This window comes from Syngnathus typhle, linkage group LG18 (assembly GCF_033458585.1).
Source record: "Syngnathus typhle isolate RoL2023-S1 ecotype Sweden linkage group LG18, RoL_Styp_1.0, whole genome shotgun sequence".
Taxonomy (NCBI): Eukaryota; Metazoa; Chordata; class Actinopteri; order Syngnathiformes; family Syngnathidae; genus Syngnathus; species Syngnathus typhle.
Window position 1 is genome coordinate 9,476,134 of NC_083755.1, and position 23,157 is coordinate 9,499,290.

Here is a 23,157-nt window from a genome sequence, read left to right on the forward strand (position 1 = left end):
GCTTTCAGTTTGACCAGGAACCTTCAGCGATTCTTTGGCGGCCCGCTTGTGGGAGGAGGAGCACACGAGTCGTGCACAATGTTCTCTTTGTCAGGTCAGCACAAAGCTAAGGCTGTGAGAAAAACCTTGAGCCAGGACACCTGATGGAGCGCCACATCTGCACAGGCGCCGTGCTTCACGACACGGTGAATGTTTGGCATACTTGTTTGTCGACAGCCTTGGCGCGGCTTCAGGCCGACTCCCAAATGAGTGAGGAGAAAAGCAATGGGGCGAAAAAAGCTTGCAGGCCCGTGTGAGAGTGTTTAAAGTCCCGTATGGGAGAGGCTTGTTTTACTTCTATCTCTCTTGCCTCTCCTTTTGCCTCTCTTCCCTGCTCCTCGCTCCCACTCTCTCTCGAGACATAAATTGGGAGTCTTTTCGTGTATCAAAGATGTGCCACAATGACACGGAGAACAGGATGGCCTTTCCTCAACCGCTTGTCCATTGGTTAGCTAGCGCCGCTATTAGTCGATTCTGATTGGTTCGTATTCCACCCTTGCGGCCAATCAATGCTTTTGTTTACATGCTTCGTAGTTCGCACTCGCGGCCAATCAATGCTTTTGTTTACAAGGGTTTGCTTCCGGGAGAACGGAAAGACGCTCTCGTTTACGGATTAGAGACATCAGTTAGATTTTTCTCTCCTCAAGACCATAGTTTGGAGAGCAACACGTCCAAATACTCAGTTTTTTGTTTTGTTTTATCTCACGATGGTATACTTGGTGGCGAACGCGACAAGGTCGTCCGCGTCTTTACGCAAGGTTGGTAGCCACCGTTAGCCTGCTACGTAACTGATGGAATCTCTTTTTCCCTCCCCTATTCTTTGCGAATCGATGCTCCTCCCGTGAAGCTGCTCGTTGCTCAAGACGAGCTTCAACCCATTTTCTCGATTTCAAAGCAGCAGGCGAAAAGCTCAAATGACATGTCATACTAGATAGCAATTAAGGTCTGTAATATCATTTTCGTAAATTTGACACGATTTGGCTAAAACGAGGCTCTGTCCAAATGCTGAGTCAAGAATTGAAATGGAAAATCGAATGCAGTATATTGGAGAAAATGATTTTTGTAGGGGTGGGGGGGGGGGGGGCTCGCATGTCGAGCCGACGACTCCCCTCACCTTGTTGTTGTTTTGCAGTTGTGGGTGGCGTCGCGGGGGTGGGCTCCACTCGGCCGGAGCGCCCGCAGCAGGTGCTTTGACGCGAGCCTCCCCCCCGCGCCGCCGTCCCCCCCGGAGAGCGCCCCCTGTCGTCCGGATCCCCGCGCTCCTCCTCCTCCCCCCGCCCACTGCTGCATGAGCGGCTGCCACAACTGCGTGTGGATCGAGCACGCCGAGCAGCTGGTGGCCTTCTACAGCGACGACAGCGGCAGCGAGCGAGCGCTGGCCGCCGTCGAGGAGAACGTGCTGGACGACAACCTCAAGGCCTTCTTGAAGATGGAGATCCGACTCCTCAAAAAGACGTGAGCCCAGGCAGGTATGTTGGAAGCGCACGTGACACACGCGGCACACTCCACTTTGGAAAACCGTGAGGCGACCGCTCACCATTGGGCATTCGCTTGGGTGGGTGTGTGTGTGTGCAGAACTTTCCGGCACGGTTTGGGATTTCCTGTCTGCGAGCAAGGCGGTTGTCGCCGGAACGCGGCGACGAGACGCCCGACGGCTCGTCATCAAGTCTGGTCGCGAGGCGCCTCGACCCGTAAAGCTGGCGTGCGCATGCGGTACCATTGATTGCATCTGTCTCGTTAATTAAACGGTGCCACATCCAAGTCGCTCGCTGGCCGTGGTGTTGTCGATGGCTCGTCGCAGCGGCAAGGTGAGAAGGCGTCGTGGAGGATTACGACGTGACGGAAAATGACAGATTAGCCACATGGTCGGGGCCTCGAGCAGCGTTAGCTCAGGTCAGTCGGCGCCAGTTGGCCTCCTCCTGTGTCTCTCCGCCTTTCTGTCCGTCTGTCTTGGCAATTGCCATCCCATCTTGCTGCCTGTCTACCAGACGATTAGGGTCAGGTCCCGCTACGTCCGAGTGGATTTGTCATTTTTGTCAGGGTGCGTATTCTTTTCAGATTGCAAGCGCCTCGTCCAAAGCGTGTTGGTTGAGCTCCACCCATTTGCTGTTCTCGTATCTGTCTGTCCATCTGGCATAGCTGTCTAGTCTATGCTTGCCGGTCTGTCCGTCGGTCGGTCGGTCGGTCTGGCCAGCCCCGCTTGCCTATCGAGGCGTGTCCCCGCTAATCCCGCCCGCCCGCTCGCCCATATAAAAGGCAGCCGTCGTCGTGTCGGGCTCATCTGCCGTCCTGTCCTCTGGCCCCCGGTCACGCGAGCAAACAAGCACGTGAGTAGAACGCGTCCGTCCGTCGGTCCACCCGGGGAACTTTGGGGCAAATGTGAGCTCAAATCATCCTGCGCGCTTTCGGATTTTGCGATAATATGCTTTGACCAACCAAAACCAATCGAGAAGACCTTTGTAGCTTCTTGTAACGATATAACAAGAAAATGCAGGTCCAAAAGACCTCAAGGGACATTTTATTGGCAATGCTTGACTTCAACAGTGACATTTCATGTGATTTGCCCCAAAAGATGGTGTCAAGAAATGTGACACTACGGTCGGTCGGTTGCCGTCTTTTGAAATGTCAAAAGTTGAACAAGGTTTTTACAACGTCAAATACTTCCATGGTCAGTGTTGGACGATTTAACGGCAGCGTAGAGAGAAAGAGCACACCATTCGACGGCAACGTCGAGAGAAAGAGCACACCTTTTAACGGCAACGTCGAGAGAAAGAGCACACCTCGGGCCTCTCCCGCCGGCCTGGCTCTCCAGGCCGTCATTTCAAAGTGCTTTGTGTTCCGCAGCTGGACGTCATCGCTTAAGTGCGCCAGTGTGTGCTCAGCACTTGGGCGCTAACCAGCTCTAAGGCAGATTAGGAAAGTGAGCCCGGGATTAGGATTAGCCCCCATTCTATCGCGCGGTGCCGGGGTCACGCTGACCCAATGTTGCGTCGTCGTCATTGGCGAGCAATCTGTCCGCCTCAAGACAACACGAAGACGTCAACACGCTCCTCGATGGCAGAAACGCTACCTCGACGTCGCCGAGGTTCCGTCTCGCCCTCGGCGCCTACGAGTGCTGCGTTGACGTGTTCCGCAGAAAAGCGTCCGCGGCGGCGGAGATGAATCTGGAGACGCCCAAACCTGACGTCAAGTCGGCCACGCGGGTGAGCGGCGGCCCGGCCACCCCGCGCAAGGGTCCCCCCAAGTTCAAGCAGAGGCAGACGCGGCAGTTCAAGAGCAAGCCGCCCAAGAAGGGCGTTCAGGGGTGCGTCCACCCGCATGGAGCGTGCTCACGCCAATATCCATTGCTGTTGTGCGCATTGTGGTCACGCTCCCTTTTTGTCCTTCTTTGCGTGCAGCTTCGGCGACGATATCCCCGGGATGGAGGGTTTGGGAACCGGTGAGTCCTCCTGCTTTTGGGGCTCCTCTGCTCAATCTTTTGCTCAATCTGCTCAATTGTGTGTGCTACCCCTGCCTGTTTCTTTTAGACATCACGGTGATCTGCCCGTGGGAGGCCTTCAATCATCTGGAGCTGCACGAGCTGGCCCAGTACGGAATCATCTGAGCTCAGCTGGAACTCGCCAACGCTGAGCTACAACAAACACAAGCCTCCCAAAATACACACACACACACAGGAAAAAAAAAAAAAAAAATCTATTTTTTATCGTTACCGGCAGCCGCTCGTGTTTAGATGGCATTTTGTGTCAGGCGCCCTGGCGTTGAGGCTCAAACGTCCTCCGTCCAGCTGTCGTCCGTCTGTCTTGGCTCACGGTCGACTCGCTCGACGTGTTGGCTTCTATCTTTTTTTCACGCTTAATTGACTTTGAAGTGACTTCATTGCGCTTTCCTCATCGTTGACGCGTTTGCAGTCGTTTCCTTGTATGTGCTTTCACTTTGCTTGCTTTTCCTCGGCAGCATTGCAAACAGGCACGTGCACTCATAGGAGGCACTGCCTCACCTTGCCACCAGGGGCGGTAAAGGGCTCAACATGGTTTCCTCAGCTGTCACCATAAGTTGTTAAAAAATGAATCCTATAATAAAACATCATATCTGTCCTGTGGTCCATGCTTTTAATGCAATTGGGGTGTGTTTCCTATACATTAGGATCATTTTCATTTTCAAAATAGCTGTATTTCTTGTTCAAATAACAACGGGAGACGAGAATCATGGAGGCTGACGTAGTGACAGGTAGTGCCTCTCAGGGCGTGCGTGCGTGCGTGCGTGCGAGAGTGTGCACCACTCCCACACTATACTGAGCGCGTGCAAACGGCGCGTGCTTGCTTGCAGTCAGCGAGCGCGTGAAAAGACGAGCCTTGAGGCAGCCAGTACCTTTGCCCCAAAGATGGGGCGATAGTGAGCCTGCGGCTAATAGTTCACGACACGAGTCAATTAAGAAGAAAAAACAACATTCGGTGCTAACGCCTTGCTATTTGGCTCTATTTTCCCTGACAATGGAGGAGATCATCTCGAAAATAAGAAACTTTTCAAAAGCTGACTTTCAGTCAAAGCAAGAAACCATAAGTAAGGGAAGCCCAACGGCAGATTGGCGAGGATTCATTCAAACGACGGGCCTCCCGGGACGGACTACAACACGTTCCTTTCAAAAGGATTGGTACGACTGGCTTTGTGGTTGTGCTGCCCAAAATCCACTTTACTGCTTTCCCTGTCATCGAGATCTTCGTCCAGAAGAATGGACTTCGTTGACAAGTAAAGGTAAGAATGCTGCAGTGGTGTGTTTAAATGTACAGTGGTGTGTTTCAAATGTCATTCAATGGAATCAAGAATGGGATAGCAACCATGTATGCATGTAAATCGGACTTGTGAGTCCGTGCCTTAGCGTCATGCAATACGTTTGTAAATCGGACTCTGAGTCAGTGCCTCCCTCCCTCACCAACCCTCACCGCACGTCACTGCACACCACCCCATTTCAATTTCTCTCAAAGTCGGACATATTGTAAGACTTGACCATTTTTTTTGTTCAAAACTGTTCATTAGATAATTGTTTTCCTCCCAAACTCAAGACCAGCTTTTTCGACAATACTGCAGTGATTCAAAGGTTGAAGTAAAAGTTTTGAAACCTTTTGTGTGGTCGACCGATCGCTGATAAAGATAAAATTAAGTTGATTTTCAGACCAGAAATAGACGTTTAAAAAAGGTTGATTTTTAAACCAAAAATTGACTAAACAAGGTTGATTTTTAAACCAAACATAGATGTATTAAATAGGTTAAATTTTAAACCAAAAGTAGACGTCTAAAATAGGTTGATTTTTAAACCAAAAATAGACGTCTAAAAAAGGTTGATTTTTAAACCAAAAATAGACGTCTAAAATAGGTTAATTTTTAAACCAGAAATAGACGTCTAAAATAGGTTGATTTTTAGATCTAAAATAGGTTGATATATAGACCTAAAATAGACACCTAAATTAGGTTGATTTATAGACCCTTAGGTTGATTTATAGACCTAAAGTAGACGTTTAAAATAGGTTTATTTATAGATCTAAAATAGGTTGATTTATAGACCAGAAATAGACGTCTAAAATAGGTTGATTTTTTAGATCTAAAATAGGTTGATATATAGACCTAAAATAGACGCCTAAATTAGGTTGATTTATAGACCCTTAGGTTGATTTATAGACCTAATGTAGATGTTTAAAATAGGTTTATTCATAGATTTAAAATAGGTTGATTTATAGACCAGAAATAGACGTCTAAAATAGGTTGATTTTTAGATCTAAAATAGGTTGATATATAGACCTAAAATAGACGCCTAAATTAGGTTGATTTATAGACCCTTAGGTTGATTTATAGACCTAAAGTAGACGTTTAAAATAGGTTTATTTATAGATCTAAAATAGACCAGAAATAGACGTCTAAAATAGGTTGATTTTTAGATCTAAAATAGGTTGATATATAGACCTAAAATAGACGCCTAAATTAGGTTGATTTATAGACTTAAAGTAGACGTTTAAAATAGGTTTATTTGTAGATCTAAAATAGACCAGAAAAAGACGTCTAAAATAGGTTGATTTTTAGATCTAAAATAGGTTGATATATAGACCTAAAGTAGACGATTTATAGACCAGAAATAGACGTCTAAAATAGGTTGATTTTTAGATCTAAAATAGGTTGATATATAGACCTAAAATAGACACCTAAATTAGGTTGATTTATAGACCCTTAGGTTGATTTATAGACCTAAAGTAGACGTTTAAAATAGGTTTATTTATAGATCTAAAATAGGTTGATTTATAGACCAGAAATAGACGTCTAAAATAGGTTGATTTTTTAGATCTAAAAGAGGTTGATATATAGACCTAAAATAGACGCCTAGATTAGGTTGATGTATAGACCCTTAGGTTGATTTATAGACCTAATGTAGACGTTTAAAATAGGTTTATTTATAGATCTAAAATAGGTTGATTTATAGACCAGAAATAGACGTCTAAAATAGGTTGATTTTTAGATCTAAAATAGGTTGATATATAGACCTAAAATAGACGCCTAAATTAGGTTGATTTATAGACCCTTAGGTTGATTTATAGACCTAAAGTAGACGTTTAAAATAGGTTTATTTATAAATCTAAAATAGACCAGAAATAGACGTCTAAAATAGGTTGATTTTTAGATCTAAAATAGGTTGATATATAGACCTAAAATAGACGCCTAAATTAGGTTGATTTATAGACCCTTAGGTTGATTTATAGACCTAAAGTAGACGTTTAAAATAGATCTAAAATAGGTTGATATATAGACCAGAAATAGACGTCTAAAATAGGTTGATTTTTAGATCTAAAATAGGTTGATATATAGACCTAAAATAGACGCCTAAATTAGGTTGATTTATAGACCCTTAGGTTGATTTATAGACCTAAAGTAGACGTTTAAAATAGGTTTATTTTTAGATCTAAAATAGGTTGATATATAGACCTAAAATAGACGATTTATAGACCAGAAATAGACGTCTAAAATAGGTTGATTTTTAGATCTAAAATAGGTTGATATATAGACCTAAAATAGACACCTAAATTAGGTTGATTTATAGACCCTTAGGTTGATTTATAGACCTAAAGTAGACGTTTAAAATAGGTTTATTTATAGATCTAAAATAGGTTGATTTATAGACCAGAAATAGACGTCTAAAATAGGTTGATTTTTTAGATCTAAAATAGGTTGATATATAGACCTAAAATAGACGCCTAAATTAGGTTGATTTATAGACCCTTAGGTTGATTTATAGACCTAACGTAGATGTTTAAAATAGGTTTATTTATAGATCTAAAATAGGTTGATTTATAGACCACAAATAGACGTCTAAAATAGGTTGATTTTTAGATCTAAAATAGGTTGATATATAGACCTAAAAAAGACGCCTAAATTAGGTTGATTCATAGACCCTTAGGTTGATTTATAGACCTAAAGTAGACGTTTAAAATAGGTTTATTTATAGATCTAAAATAGACCAGAAATAGACGTCTAAAATAGGTTGATTTTTAGGTCTAAAATAGGTTGATATATAGACCTAAAATAGACGCCTAAATTAGGTTGATTTATAGACCCTTAGGTTGATTTATAGACCTCAAGTAGACGTTTAAAATAGGTTTATTTGTAGATCTAAAATAGACCAGAAATAGACGTCTAAAATAGGTTGATTTTTAGATCTAAAATAGGTTGATATATAGACCTAAAGTAGACGATTTATAGACCAGAAATAGACGTCTAAAATAGGTTGATTTTTAGATCTAAAATAGGTTGATATATAGACCTAAAATAGACACCTAAATTAGGTTGATTTATAGACCCTTAGGTTGATTTATAGACCTAAAGTAGACGTTTAAAATAGGTTTATTTATAGATCTAAAATAGGTTGATTTATAGACCAGAAATAGACGTCTAAAATAGGTTGATTTTTTAGATCTAAAATAGGTTGATATATAGACCTAAAATAGACGCCTAGATTAGGTTGATGTATAGACCCTTAGGTTGATTTATAGACCTAACGTAGACGTTTAAAATAGGTTCATTTATAGATCTAAAATAGGTTGATTTATAGACCAGAAATAGACGTCTAAAATAGGTTGATTTTTAGATCTAAAATAGGTTGATATATAGACCTAAAATAGACGCCTAAATTAGGTTTATTTATAGACCCTTAGGTTGATTTATAGACCTAAAGTAGACGTTTAAAATAGGTTTATTTATAGATCTAAAATAGACCTAAAATAGACGTCTAAAATAGGTTGATTTTAAGATCTAAAATCGGTTGATATATAGACCTAAAATAGACGCCTAAATTAGGTTGATTTATAGACCCTTAGGTTGATTTATAGACCTAAAGTAGACGTTTAAAATAGGTTTATTTGTAGATCTAAAATAGACCAGAAATAGACGTCTAAAATAGGTTGATTTTTAGATCTAAAATAGGTTGATATATAGACCTAAAATAGACTCCTAAATTAGGTTGATTTATAGACCCTTAGGTTGATTTATAGACCTAAAGTAGACGTTTCAAATAGGTTTATTTGTAGATCTAAAATAGACCAGAAATAGAAGTCTAAAATAGGTTGATTTTTAGATCTAAAATAGGTGGATATATAGACCTAAAATAGACGCCTAAATTACGTTGATTTATAGACCCTTAGGTTGTTTTATAGACCTTAAGTAGACGTTTCAAATAGGTTTATTTGTAGATCTAAAATAGACCAGAAATAGACGTCTAAAATAGGTTGATTTTTAGATCTAAAATAGGTTGATATATAGACCTAAAATAGACGCCTAAATTAGGTTGGTTTATAGACCCTTTGGTTGATTTATAGACCTAAAGTAGACGTTTAAAATAGGTTTATTTATAGATCTAAAATAGGTTGATTTATAGACCAGAAATAGACGTCTAAAATAGGTTGATATATAGACCTAAAATAGACGCCTAGATTAGGTTGATTTATAGACCCTTAGGTTGATTTATAGACCTAACGTAGACGTTTAAAATAGGTTCATTTATAGATCTAAAATAGGTTGATTTATAGACCAGAAATAGACGTCTAAAATAGGTTGATTTTTAGATCTAAAATAGGTTGATATATGGACCTAAAATAGACGCCTAAATTACGTTTATTTATAGACCCTTAGGTTGATTTATAGACCTAAAGTAGACGTTTAAAATAGGTTCATTTATAGAGCTAAAATAGACCTAAAATAGACGTCTAAAATAGGTTGATTTTAAGATCTAAAATCGGTTGATATATAGACCTAAAATAGACGCCTAAATTAGGTTGATTTATAGACCCTTAGGTTGATTTATAGACCTAAAGTAGACGTTTAAAATAGGTTTATTTGTAGATCTAAAATAGACCAGAAATAGACGTCTAAAATAGGTTGATTTTTAGATCTAAAATAGGCTGATATATAGACCTAAAATAGACGCCTAAATTAGGTTGATTTATAGACCCTTAGGTTGATTTATAGACCTAAAGTAGACGTTTCAAATAGGTTTATTTGTAGATCTAAAATAGACCAGAAATAGAAGTCTAAAATAGGTTGATTTTTAGATCTAAAATAGGTGGATATATAGACCTAAAATAGACGCCTAAATTAGGTTGATTTATAGACCCTTAGGTTGTTTTATAGACCTAAAGTAGACGTTTCAAATAGGTTTATTTGTAGATCTAAAATAGACCAGAAATAGACGTCTAAAATAGGTTGATTTTTAGATCTAAAATAGGTTGATATATAGACCTAAAATAGACGCCTAAATTAGGTTGATTTATAGACCCTTAGGTTGATTTATAGACCTAAAGTAGACGTTTAAAATAGGTTTATTTATAGATCTAAAATAGGTTGATTTATAGACCAGAAATAGACGTCTAAAACAGGTTAATTTTTTATATCTAAAATAGGTTGATATATAGACCTAAAATAGACGCCTAGATTAGGTTGATTTATAGACCCTTAGGTTGATTTATAGACCTAACGTAGACGTTTAAAATAGGTTCATTTATAGATCTAAAATAGGTTGATTTATAGACCAGAAATAGACGTCTAAAATAGGTTGATTTTTAGATCTAAAATAGGTTGATATATAGACCTAAAATAGACGCCTAAATTAGGTTGATTTATAGACCCTTGGGTTGATTTATAGACCTAAAGTAGACGTTTAAAATAGATCTAAAATAGGTTGATTTATAGACCAGAAATAGACGTCTAAAATAGGTTGATTTTTTAGATCTAAAATAGGTTGATATATAGACCTAAAATAGACGCCTAGATTAGGTTGATTTATAGACCCTTAGGTTGATTTATAGACCTAACGTAGACGTTTAAAATAGGTTTATTTATAGATCTAAAATAGGTTGATTTATAGACCAGAAATAGACGTCTAAAATAGGTTGATATATAGACCTAAAATAGACGCCTAAATTAGGTTTATTTATAGACCCTTAGGTTGATTTATAGACCTAAAGTAGACGTTTAAAATAGGTTTATTTATAGATCTAAAATAGACCAGAAATAGACGTCTAAAATAGGTTGATTTTTAGATCTAAAATAGGTTGATATATAGACCTAAAATAGACACCTAAATTAGGTTGATTTATAGACCCTTAGGTTGATTTATAGACCTAAAGTAGACGTTTAAAATAGGTTTATTTATAGATCTGAAATAGGTTGATTTATAGACCAGAAATAGACGTCTAAAATAGGTTGATTTTTTAGATCTATAAATAGCTTGATAAATAGACCTAAAATAGATGCCTAGATTAGGTTGATTTATAGCCCCCTAGGTTGATTTATAGACCTAATGTAGACGTTTAAAATAGGTTTATTTATAGATCTAAAATAGGTTGATTTATAGACCAGAAATAGACGTCTAAAATAGGTTGATATATAGACCTAAAATAGACGCCTAAATTAGGTTGATTTATAGACCCTTAGGTTGATTTATAGACCTAAAGTAGACGTTTAAAATAGGTTTATTTATAGATCTAAAATAGACCAGAAATAGACGTCTAAATTAGGTTGATTTTTAGATCTAAAATAGGTTGATATATAGACCTAAAATAGACGCCTAAATTAGGTTGATTTATAGACCCTTAGGTTGATTTATAGACCTAAAGTAGACGTTTAAAATAGATCTAAAATAGGTTGATTTATAGACCAGAAATAGACGTCTAAAATAGGTTGATTTTTAGATCTAAAATAGGTTGATATATAGACCTAAAATAGACGCCTAAATTAGGTTGATTTATAGACCCTTAGGTTGATTTATAGACCTAAAGTAGACGTTTAAAATAGGTTTAATTATAGATCTCAAATAGACCAGAAATAGACGTCTAAAATAGGTTGAGTTTTAGATCTAAAATAGGTTGATATATAGACCTAAAATAGACGCCTAGATTAGGTTGATTTATAGACCCTTAGGTTGATTTATAGACCTAACGTAGACGTTTAAAATAGGTTTATTTATAGATCTAAAATAGGTTGATTTATAGACCAGAAATAGACGTCTAAAATAGGTTGATTTTTAGATCTAAAATAGGTTGATATATAGACCTAAAATAGACGCCTAAATTAGGTTGATTTATAGACCCTTAGGTTGATTTATAGACCTAAAGTAGACGTTTAAAATAGATCTAAAATAGGTTGATTTATAGACCAGAAATAGACGTCTAAAATAGGTTGATTTTTAGATCTAAAATAGGTTGATATATAGACCTAAAATAGACGCCTAAATTAGGTTGATTTATAGACCCTTAGGTTGATTTATAGACCTAAAGTAGACGTTTAAAATAGGTTTAATTATAGATCTCAAATAGGTTGATTTATAGACCAGAAATAGACGTCTAAAATAGGTTGATTTTTAGATCTAAAATAGGTTGATATATAGACCTAAAATAGACGCCTAGATTAGGTTGATTTATAGACCCTTAGGTTGATTTATAGACCTAACGTAGACGTTTAAAATAGGTTTATTTATAGATCTAAAATAGGTTGATTTATAGACCAGAAATAGACGTCTAAAATAGGTTGATTTTTAGATCTAAAATAGGTATATATATAGACCTAAAATAGACGCCTAAATTAGGTTGATTTATAGACCCTTAGGTTGATTTATAGACCTAAAGTAGACGTTTAAAATAGATCTAAAATAGGTTGATTTATAGACCAGAAATAGACGTCTAAAATAGGTTGATTTTTAGATCTAAAATAGGTTTATAGACCTAAAATAGACTTCTAAATTAGGTTGATTTATAGACCCTTAGGTTGATTTATAGACCTAAAGTAGACGTTTAAAATAGGTTTAATTATAGATCTCAAATAGACCAGAAATAGACGTCTAAAATAGGTTGATTTTTAGATCTAAAATAGGTTGATATTTAGACCTAAAATAGACGTTTTATAGACCAGAAATAGACGTCTAAAATAGGTTGATATATAGACCTAAAATAGACGCCTAAATTAGGTTGATTTATAGACCCTTAGGTTGATTTATAGACCTTAAGTAGACGTTTAAAATAGGTTTATTTTTAGATCTAAAATAGGTTGATATATAGACCTAAAATAGACGATTTATAGACCAGAAATAGACGTCTAAAATAGGTTGATTTTTAGATCTAAAATAGGTTGATATATAGACCTAAAATAGACGCCTAAATTAGGTTGATTTATAGACCCTTAGGTTGATTTATAGACCTAAAGTAGACGTTTAAAATAGGTTTATTTATAGATCTAAAATAGACCAGAAATAGACGTCTAAAATAGGTTGATTTTTAGATCTAAAATAGGTTGATATATAGACCTAAAATAGACGCCTAAATTAGGTTGATTTATAGACCCTTAGGTTGATTTATACCTACAGTAGACGTTTAAAATAGATCTAAAATAGGTTGATTTATAGACCAGAAATAGACGTCTAAAATAGGTTGATTTTTAAACAAAAAATAGATGTCTAAAATAGGTTGATTTTTAAACCAAAAATAGACGTCTAAAATAGGTTGATTTTTAAACCAAAAATAGACGTCTAAAAAAGGTTGATTTTTAAACCAAAAATAGACGTCTAGAATAGATTGATTTTTAGATCTAAAATAGGTTGATATATAGACCTATAATAGACACCTAAATTAGGTTGATTTATAGACCCTTAGGTTGATTTATAGACCTAAAGTAGACGTTCAAAATAGGTTTATTTATGGATCTAAAATAGGTTGATTTATAGACCAGAAATAGACGTCTAAAATAGGTTGATTTTTTAGATCTAAAATAGGTTGATATATAAACCTAAAATAGACGCCTAGATTAGGTTGATTTATAAACCCTTAGGTTGATTTATAGACCTAACGTAGACGTTTAAAATAGGTTTATTCATAGACCTAAAATAGACGATTTATAGACCAGAAATAGACGTCTAAAATAGGTTGATTTTTAGATCTAAAATAGGTTGATATATAGACCTAAAATAGACGCCTAAATTAGGTTGATTTATAGACCTAAAGTAGACGTTTAAAATAGATCTAAAATAGGTTGATTTATAGACCAGAAATAGACGTCTAAAATAGGTTGATTTTTAGATCTAAAATAGGTTGATATATAGACCTAAAATAGTCAAAACTAAACTGTCGAGGTAGGGTCATTCAACGAAGTTTCCCAACCCTTATTAATTTGCAAAATCTTGATCTTGGCTCAATTTACTAGACGTTTAAAATAGGTTTATTTATAGATTTAAAATAGACCAGAAATAGACGTCTAAAATAGGTTGATTTTTAGATCTAAAATAGGTTGATATATAGACCTAAAATAGACACCTAAATTAGGTTGATTTATAGACCCTTAGGTTGATTTATAGACCTAAAGTAGACGTTTAAAATAGGTTTATTTATAGATCTAAAATAAGTTGATTTATAGACCAGAAATAGACGTCTAAAATAGGTTGATTTTTTAGATCTAAAATAGGTTGATATATAGACCTAAAATAGACGCCTAGATTAGGTTGATTTATAGACCCTTAGGTTGATTTATAGACCTAACGTAGACGTTTAAAATAGGTTTATTTATAGATCTAAAATAGGTTGATTTATAGACCAGAAATAGACGTCTAAAATAGGTTGATTTTTTGATCTAAAATAGGTTGATATATAGACCTAAAATAGACACCTAGATTAGGTTGATTTATAGACCCTCAGGTTGATTTATAGACCTAACGTAGACGTTTAAAATAGGTTTATTTATAGATCTAAAATAGGTTGATTTATAGACCAGAAATAGACGTCTAAAATAGGTTGATTTTTAGATCTAAAATAGGTTGATATATAGACCTAAAATAGACGCCTAGATTAGGTTGATTTATAGACCCTTAGGTTGATTTATAGACCTAACGTAGACGTTTAAAATAGATCTAAAATAGGTTGATTTATAGACCAGAAATAGACGTCTAAAATAGGTTGATTTTTAGATCTAAAATAGGTTGATATATAGACCTAAAATAGACGCCTAAATTAGGTTGATTTATAGACCCTTAGGTTGATTTATAGACCTAAAGTAGACGTTTAAAATAGATCTAAAATAGGTTGATTTATAGACCAGAAATAGACGTCTAAAATAGGTTGATTTTTAGATCTAAAATAGGTTGATATATAGACCTAAAATAGACGCCTAGATTAGGTTGATTTATAGACCCTTAGATTGATTTATAGACCTAAAGTAGACGTTTAAAATAGGTTTAATTATGGATCTCAAATAGACCAGAAATAGACGTCTAAAATAGGTTGATTTTTATATCTAAAATAGGTTGATATATAGACCTAAAATGGACGCCTAGATTAGGTTGATTTATAGACCCTTAGGTTGATTTATAGACCTAACGTAGACGTTTAAAATAGGTTTATTTATAGATCTAAAATAGGTTGATTTATAGACCAGAAATAGACGTCTAAAATAGGTTGATTTTTAGATCTAAAATAGGTTGATATATAGACCTAAAATAGACGCCTAAATTAGGTTGATTTATAGACCCTTAGGTTGATTTATAGACCTAAAGTAGACGTTTAAAATAGGTTTAATTATAGATCTCAAATAGACCAGAAATAGACGTCTAAAATAGGTTGATTTTTAGATCTAAAATAGGTTGATATATAGACCTAAAATAGACGCCTAGATTAGGTTGATTTATAGACCCTTAGGTTGATTTACAGACCTAAAGTAGACGTTTAAAATAGATCTAAAATAGGTTGATTTATAGACCAGAAATAGACGTCTAAAATAGGTTGATTTTTAGATCTAAAATAGGTTTATATATAGACCTAAAATAGACGCCTAAATTACGTTGATTTATAGACCCTTAGGTTGATTTATAGACCTAAAGTAGACATTTAAAATAGATCTAAAATAGGTTGATTTATAGACCAGAAATAGACGTCTAAAATAGGTTGATTTTTTAGATCTAAAATAGGTTGATATATAGACCTAAAATAGACGCCTAGATTAGGTTGATTTATAGACCCTTAGGTTGATTTATAGACCTAACGTAGACGTTTAAAATAGGTTTATTTATAGATCTAAAATAGGTTTATTTATAGACCAGAAATAGACGTCTAAAATAGGTTGATTTTTAGATCTAAAATAGGTTGATATATAGACCTAAAATAGACGCCTAAATTAGGTTGATTTATAGACCCTTAGGTTGATTTATAGACCTAAAGTAGACGTTTAAAATAGGTTTATTTATAGATCTAAAATAGGTTGATTTATAGAGCAGAAATAGACGTCTAAAATAGGTTGATTTTTAGATCTAAAATAGGTTGATATATAGACCTAAAATAGACGCCTAAATTAGGTTTATTTATAGACCCTTAGGTTGATTTATAGACCTAAAGTAGACGTTTAAAATAGGTTTATTTATAGATCTAAAATAGACCTAAAATAGACGTCTAAAATAGGTTGATTTTAAGATCTAAAATCGGTTGATATATAGACCTAAAATAGACGCCTAAATTAGGTTGATTTATAGACCCTTAGGTTGATTTATAGACCTAAAGTAGACGTTTAAAATAGGTTTATTTGTAGATCTAAAATAGACCAGAAATAGAAGTCTAAAATAGGTTGATTTTTAGATCTAAAATAGGTGGATATATAGACCTAAAATAGACGCCTAAATTAGGTTGATTTATAGACCCTTAGGTTGTTTTATAGACCTAAAGTAGACGTTTCAAATAGGTTTATTTGTAGATCTAAAATAGACCAGAAATAGACGTCTAAAATAGGTTGATTTTTAGATCTAAAATAGGTTGATATATAGACCTAAAATAGACGCCTAAATTAGGTTGATTTATAGACCCTTAGGTTGATTTATAGACCTAAAGTAGACGTTTAAAATAGGTTTATTTATAGATCTAAAATAGGTTGATTTATAGACCAGAAATAGACGTCTAAAATAGGTTGATTTTTTAGATCTAAAATAGGTTGATATATAGACCTAAAATAGACGCCTAGATTAGGTTGATTTATAGACCCTTAGGTTGATTTATAGACCTAACGTAGACGTTTAAAATAGGTTCATTTATAGATCTAAAATAGGTTGATTTATAGACCAGAAATAGACGTCTAAAATAGGTTGATTTTTAGATCTAAAATAGGTTGATATATAGACCTAAAATAGACGCCTAAATTAGGTTGATTTATAGACCCTTGGGTTGATTTATAGACCTAAAGTAGACGTTTAAAATAGATCTAAAATAGGTTTATTTATAGACCAGAAATAGACGTCTAAAATAGGTTGATTTTTTTAGATCTAAAATAGGTTGATATATAGACCTAAAATAGACGCCTAGATTAGGTTGATTTATAGACCCTTAGGTTGATTTATAGACCTAACGTAGACGTTTAAAATAGGTTTATTTATAGATCTAAAATAGGTTGATTTATAGACCAGAAATAGACGTCTAAAATAGGTTGATTTTTAGATCTAAAATAGGTTGATATATAGACCTAAAATAGACGCCTAAATTAGGTTTATTTATAGACCCTTAGGTTGATTTATAGACCTAAAGTAGACGTTTAAAATAGATCTAAAATAGGTTGATTTATAGACCAGAAATAGACGTCTAAAATAGGTTGATTTTTAGATCTAAAATAGGTTGATATATAGACCTAAAATAGACGCCTAAATTAGGTTGATTTATAGACCCTTAGGTTTATTTATAGACCTAAAGTAGACGTTTAAAATAGGTTTATTTATAGATCTAAAATAGACCAGAAATAGACGTCTAAAATAGGTTGATTTTTAGATCTAAAATAGGTTGATATATAGACCTAAAATAGACACCTAAATTAGGTTGATTTATAGACCCTTAGGTTGATTTATAGACCTAAAGTAGACGTTTAAAATAGGTTTATTTATAGATCTGAAATAGGTTGATTTATAGACCAGAAACAGACGTCTAAAATAGGTTGATTTTTTAGATCTATAAATAGCTTGATAAATAGACCTAAAATAGACGCCTAGATTAGGTTGATTTATAGACCCTTAGGTTGATTTATAGACCTAATGTAGACGTTTAAAATAGGTTTATTTATAGATCTAAAATAGGTTGATTTATAGACCAGAAATAGACGTCTAAAATAGGTTGATATATAGACCTAAAATAGACGCCTAAATTAGGTTGATTTATAGACCCTTAGGTTGATTTATAGACCTAAAGTAGACGTTTAAAATAGGTTTATTTATAGATCTAAAATAGACCAGAAATAGACGTCTAAATTAGGTTGATTTTTAGATCTAAAATAGGTTGATATATAGACCTAAAATAGATGCCTAAATTAGGTTGATTTATAGACCCTTAGGTTGATTTATAGACCTAAAGTAGACGTTTAAAATAGATCTAAAATAGGTTGATTTATAGACCAGAAATAGACGTCTAAAATAGGTTGAGTTTTAGATCTAAAATAGGTTGATATATAGACCTAAAATAGACGATTTATAGACCAGAAATAGACGTCTAAAATAGGTTGATATATAGACCTAAAATAGACGCCTAAATTAGGTTGATTTATAGACCCTTAGGTTGATTTATAGACCTAAAGTAGACGTTTAAAATAAGTTTATTTTTAGATCTAAAATAGGTTGATATATAGACCTAAAATTGACGATTTATAGACCAGAAATAGACGTCTAAAATAGGTTGATTTTTAGATCTAAAATAGGTTGATATATAGACCTAAAATAGACGCCTAAATTAGGTTGATTTATAGACCCTTAGGTTGATTTATAGACCTAAAGTAGACGTTTAAAATAGGTTTTTTTATAGATCTAAAATAGACCAGAAATAGACGTCTAAAATAGGTTGATTTTTAGATCTAAAATAGGTTGATATATAGACCTAAAATAGACGCCTAAATTAGGTTGATTTATAGACCCTTAGGTTGATTTATAGACCTAAAGTAGACGTTTAAAATAGGTTTATTCATAGATCTAAAATAGGTTGATTTATAGACCTAAAATAAGTTGATTTATAAACCTAAAATAGTCAAAACTAAACTGTCGAGGTAGGGTCATTCAACAAAGTTTCCCAACCCTTATTAATTTGCAAAATCTTGATCTTGGCTCAATTTACTGGACGTTTAAAATAGGTTTATTTATAGATTTAAAATAGACCAGAAATAGACGTCTAAAATAGGTTGATTTTTAGATCTAAAATAGGTTGATATATAGACCTAAAATAGACACCTAAATTAGGTTGATTTATAGACGCTTAGGTTGATTTATAGACCTAAAGTAGACGTTTAAAATAGGTTTATTTATAGATATAAAATAGGTTGATTTATAGACCAGAAATAGACGTCTAAAATAGGTTGATTTTTCGATCTAAAATAGGTTGATATATAGACCTAAAATAGACGCCTAAATTAGGTTGATTTATAGACCCTTGGGTTGATTTATAGACCTAAAGTAGACGTTTAAAATAGATCTAAAATAGGTTGATTTATAGACCAGAAATAGACGTCTAAAATAGGTTGATTTTTTAGATCTAAAATAGGTTGATATATAGACCTAAAATAGACGCCTAGATTAGGTTGATTTATAGACCCTTAGGTTGATTTATAGACCTAACGTAGACGTTTAAAATAGGTTTATTTATAGATCTAAAATAGGTTGATTTATAGACCAGAAATAGACGTCTAAAATAGGTTGATTTTTAGATCTAAAATAGGTTGATATATAGACCTAAAATAGACGCCTAAATTAGGTTGATTTATAGACCCTTAGGTTGATTTATAGACCTAAAGTAGACGTTTAAAATAGGTTTATTTATAGATCTAAAATAGACCAGAAATAGACGTCTAAAATAGGTTGATTTTTAGATCTAAAATAGGTTGATATATAGACCTAAAATAGACGCCTAAATTAGGTTGATTTATAGACCCTTAGGTTGATTTATAGACCTAAAGTAGACGTTTAAAATAGATCTAAAATAGGTTGATTTATAGACCAGAAATAGACGTCTAAAATAGGTTGATTTTTAGATCTAAAATAGGTTGATATATAGACCTAAAATAGACGCCTAAATTAGGTTGCTTTATAGACCCTTAGGTTGATTTATAGACCTAAAGTAGACGTTTAAAATAGGTTTAATTATAGATCTCAAATAGACCAGAAATAGACGTCTAAAATAGGTTGATTTTTAGATCTAAAATAGATTGATATATAGACCTAAAATAGACGCCTAGATTAGGTTGATTTATAGACCCTTAGGTTGATTTATAGACCTAACGTAGACGTTTAAAATAGGTTTATTTACAGATCTAAAATAGGTTGATTTATAGACCAGAAATAGACGTCTAAAATAGGTTGATTTTTAGATCTAAAATAGGTTGATATATAGACCTAAAATAGACGCCTAAATTAGGTTGATTTATAGACCCTTAGGTTGATTTATAGACCTAAAGTAGACGTTTAAAATAGATCTAAAATAGGTTGATTTATAGACCAGAAATAGACGTCTAAAATAGGTTGATTTTTAGATCTAAAATAGGTTGATATATAGACCTAAAATAGACGCCTAAATTAGGTTGATTTATAGACCCTTAGGTTGATTTATAGACCTAAAGTAGACGTTTAAAATAGATCTAAAATAGGTTGATTTATAGACCAGAAATAGACGTCTAAAATAGGTTGATTTTTAGATCTAAAATAGGTTGATATATAGACCTAAAATAGACGCCTAAATTAGGTTGATTTATAGACCCTTAGGTTGATTTATAGACCTAAAGTAGACGTTTAAAATAGGTTTAATTATAGATCTAAAATAGACCAGAAATAGACGTCTAAAATAGGTTGATTTTTAGATCTAAAATAGGTTGATATATAGACCTAAAATAGACGATTTATAGACCAGAAATAGACGCCTAAAATAGGTTGATTTTTAGATCTAAAATAGGTTGATATATAGACCTAAAATAGACTCCTAAATTAGGTTGATTTATAGACCCTTAGGTTGATTTATAGACCTAAAGTAGACGTTTCAAATAGGTTTATTTTTAGATCTAAAATAGGTTGATATATAGACCTAAAATAGACGATTTATAGACCAGAAATAGACGTCTAAAAAAGGTTGATTTTTAAACAAAAAATAGACGTCTAAAATAGGTTGATTTTTAAACCAAAAATAGACGTCTAAAATAGGTTGATTTTTAAACCGAAAATAGACGTCTAAAATAGGTTGATTTTTAAACCAAAAATAGACGTCTAAAATAGGTTGATTTTTAAACCAGAAATAGACGTCTAGAATAGATTGATTTTTAGATCTAAAATAGGTTGATATATAGACCTAAAATAGACACCTAAATTAGGTTGATTTATAGACCCTTAGGTTGATTTATAGACCTAAAGTAGACGTTCAAAATAGGTTTATTTATAGATCTAAAATAGGTTGATTTATAGACCAGAAATAGACGTCTAAAATAGGTTGATTTTTTAGATCTAAAATAGGTTGATATATAGACCTAAAATAGACGCCTAGATTAGGTTGATTTATAGACCCTTAGGTTGATTTATAGACCTAACGTAGACGTTTAAAGTAGGTTTATTTATAGATCTAAAATAGGTTGATTTATAGACCAGAAATAGACGTCTAAAATAGGTTGATTTTTAGATCTAAAATAGGTTGATATATAGACCTAAAATAGACGCCTAAATTAGGTTGATTGATAGACCCTTAGGTTGATTTATAGACCTAAAGTAGCCGTTTAAAATAGGTTTATTTATAGATCTAAAATAGACCAGAAATAGACGTCTAAAATAGGTTGATTTTTAGATCTAAAATAGGTTGATATATAGACCTAAAATAAACGATTTATAGACCAGAAATAGACGTCTAAAATAGGTTGATTTTTAGATCTAAAATAGGTTGATATATAGACCTAAAATAGACGCCTAAATTAGGTTGATTGATAGACCCTTAGGTTGATTTATAGACCTAAAGTAGCCGTTTAAAATAGGTTTATTTATAGATCTAAAATAGACCAGAAATAGACGTCTAAAATAGGTTGATTTTTAGATCTAAAATAGGTTGATATATAGACCTAAAATAGACGCCTAAATTAGGTTGATTTATAGACCCTTAGGTTGATTTATAGACCTAAAGTAGACGTTTAAAATAGATCTAAAATAGGTTGATTTATAGACCAGAAATAGACGTCTAAAATAGGTTGATTTTTAGATCTAAAATAGGTTGATATATAGACCTAAAATAGACGCCTAAATTAGGTTGAATTATAGACCCTTAGGTTGATTTATAGACCTAAAGTAGACGTTTAAAATAGGTTTAATTATAGATCTAAAATAGGTTGATATATAGACCTAAAATAGACGCCTAAATTAGGTTGATTTATAGACCCTTAGGTTGATTTATAGACCTAAAGTAGACGTTTAAAATAGGTTTATTTTTAGATCTAAAATAGGTTGATATATAGACCTAAAATAGACTATTTATAGACCAGAAATAGACGTCTAAAATAGGTTGATTTTTAGATCTAAATTAGGTTGATATATAGACCTAATATAGACGCCTAAATTAGGTTGATTTATAGACCCTTAGGTTGATTTATAGACCTAAAGTAGACGTTTAAAATAGGTTTATTTATAGATCTAAAATAGACCAGAAATAGACGTCTAAAATAGGTTGATTTTTAGATCTAAAATAGGTTGACATATAGACCTAAAATAGACGCCTAAATTAGGTTGATTTATAGACCCTTAGGTTGATTTATAGACCTACAGTAGACGTTTAAAATAACAGGTGAGCCACGCCTTCATCCATCAGCTGATAAAGACGCGTCACAAACACATCAGTGACACTCTGATGAAGGCGGAAGATTCCGCCGAAACATGTCAGGTATATGAACCTAAAACAAATTTGTTTGATATAGAAGAACCAGAGAAGTAATTGAAAAAGAAAAAACAAGATGAACCTAGTACAACTATAGACGTTTAAAATAGATCTAAAATAGGTTGATTTATAGACCAGAAACAGACGTCTAAAAAAGGTTGATTTTTAAACAAAAAATAGACGTCTAAAATAGGTTGATTTTTAAACCAAAAATAGACGTCTAAAATAGGTTGATTTTTAAACCGAAAATAGACGTCTAAAATAGGTTGATTTTTAAACCAAAAATAGACGTCTAAAAAAGGTTGATTTTTAAACCAAAAATAGACGTCTAAAATAGGTTGATTTTTAAACCAAAATTAGACGTCTAAAATAGGTTAATTTTTAAACCAGAAATAGACGTCTAGAATAGATTGATTTTTAGATCTAAAATAGGTTGATATATAGACCTAAAATAGACACCTAAATTACGTTGATTTATAGACCCTTAGGTTGATTTATAGACCTAAAGTAGACGTTCAAAATAGGTTTATTTATAGATCTAAAATAGGTTGATTTATAGACCAGAAATAGATGTCTAAAATAGGTTGATTTTTTAGATCTAAAATAGGTTGATATATAGACCTAAAATAGACGCCTAGATTAGGTTGATTTATAGACCCTTAGGTTAATTTATAGACCTAACGTAGACGTTTAAAATAGGTTTATTTAT

At 33.6% G+C, this 23,157-nt stretch overlaps 2 protein-coding genes across 4 annotated transcripts; both read left to right on the plus strand.

Moving 5' to 3' along the window:
• The first annotated feature begins 43 nt into the window (after nucleotides 1–43).
• On the plus strand, nucleotides 44–1,800 carry oxld1 (oxidoreductase-like domain containing 1). Of its 2 annotated transcripts, none has more exons than XM_061304346.1 (3): nucleotides 44–185; nucleotides 1,172–1,508; nucleotides 1,615–1,800. In XM_061304346.1, the coding sequence occupies exons 1-2, from the start codon at nucleotides 144–146 to the stop codon at nucleotides 1,496–1,498; spliced, it is 369 nt and encodes a 122-aa protein (XP_061160330.1). In that variant the 5' UTR covers nucleotides 44–143; the 3' UTR covers nucleotides 1,499–1,508; nucleotides 1,615–1,800. The 2 variants fall into 2 exon arrangements, with proteins under 2 accessions (XP_061160330.1, XP_061160329.1); XM_061304345.1 differs by lacking the exon at nucleotides 44–185 and adding an exon at nucleotides 192–797.
• pde6gb (phosphodiesterase 6G, cGMP-specific, rod, gamma, paralog b) lies at nucleotides 1,791–4,131 on the plus strand. 2 transcript variants are annotated; one of them, XM_061304347.1, is made up of 4 exons: nucleotides 1,791–1,932; nucleotides 3,176–3,343; nucleotides 3,438–3,478; nucleotides 3,567–4,131. In XM_061304347.1, the coding sequence occupies exons 2-4, from the start codon at nucleotides 3,198–3,200 to the stop codon at nucleotides 3,641–3,643; spliced, it is 264 nt and encodes an 87-aa protein (XP_061160331.1). In that variant the 5' UTR covers nucleotides 1,791–1,932; nucleotides 3,176–3,197; the 3' UTR covers nucleotides 3,644–4,131. The 2 variants fall into 2 exon arrangements, with proteins under 2 accessions (XP_061160331.1, XP_061160333.1); XM_061304349.1 differs by lacking the exon at nucleotides 1,791–1,932 and adding an exon at nucleotides 1,946–2,366.
• The last annotated feature ends 19,026 nt before the right edge of the window (nucleotides 4,132–23,157 follow it).

Excerpts from the sequence above, each read along its gene's own strand:
- oxld1 (XM_061304345.1), top strand. The coding sequence starts at position 747 with ATGGTATACTTGGTGGCGAACGCGACAAGGTCGTCCGCGTCTTTACGC. Across the intron at positions 798-1,171 it reads CGTCCGCGTCTTTACGCAAG|TTGTGGGTGGCGTCGCGGGG; the intron begins GTTGGTAGCCAC and ends GTTGTTTTGCAG.
- pde6gb (XM_061304347.1), top strand. The coding sequence starts at position 3,198 with ATGAATCTGGAGACGCCCAAACCTGACGTCAAGTCGGCCACGCGGGTG. Across the intron at positions 3,344-3,437 it reads CCCAAGAAGGGCGTTCAGGG|CTTCGGCGACGATATCCCCG; the intron begins GTGCGTCCACCC and ends CTTTGCGTGCAG. Across the intron at positions 3,479-3,566 it reads GATGGAGGGTTTGGGAACCG|ACATCACGGTGATCTGCCCG; the intron begins GTGAGTCCTCCT and ends TGTTTCTTTTAG.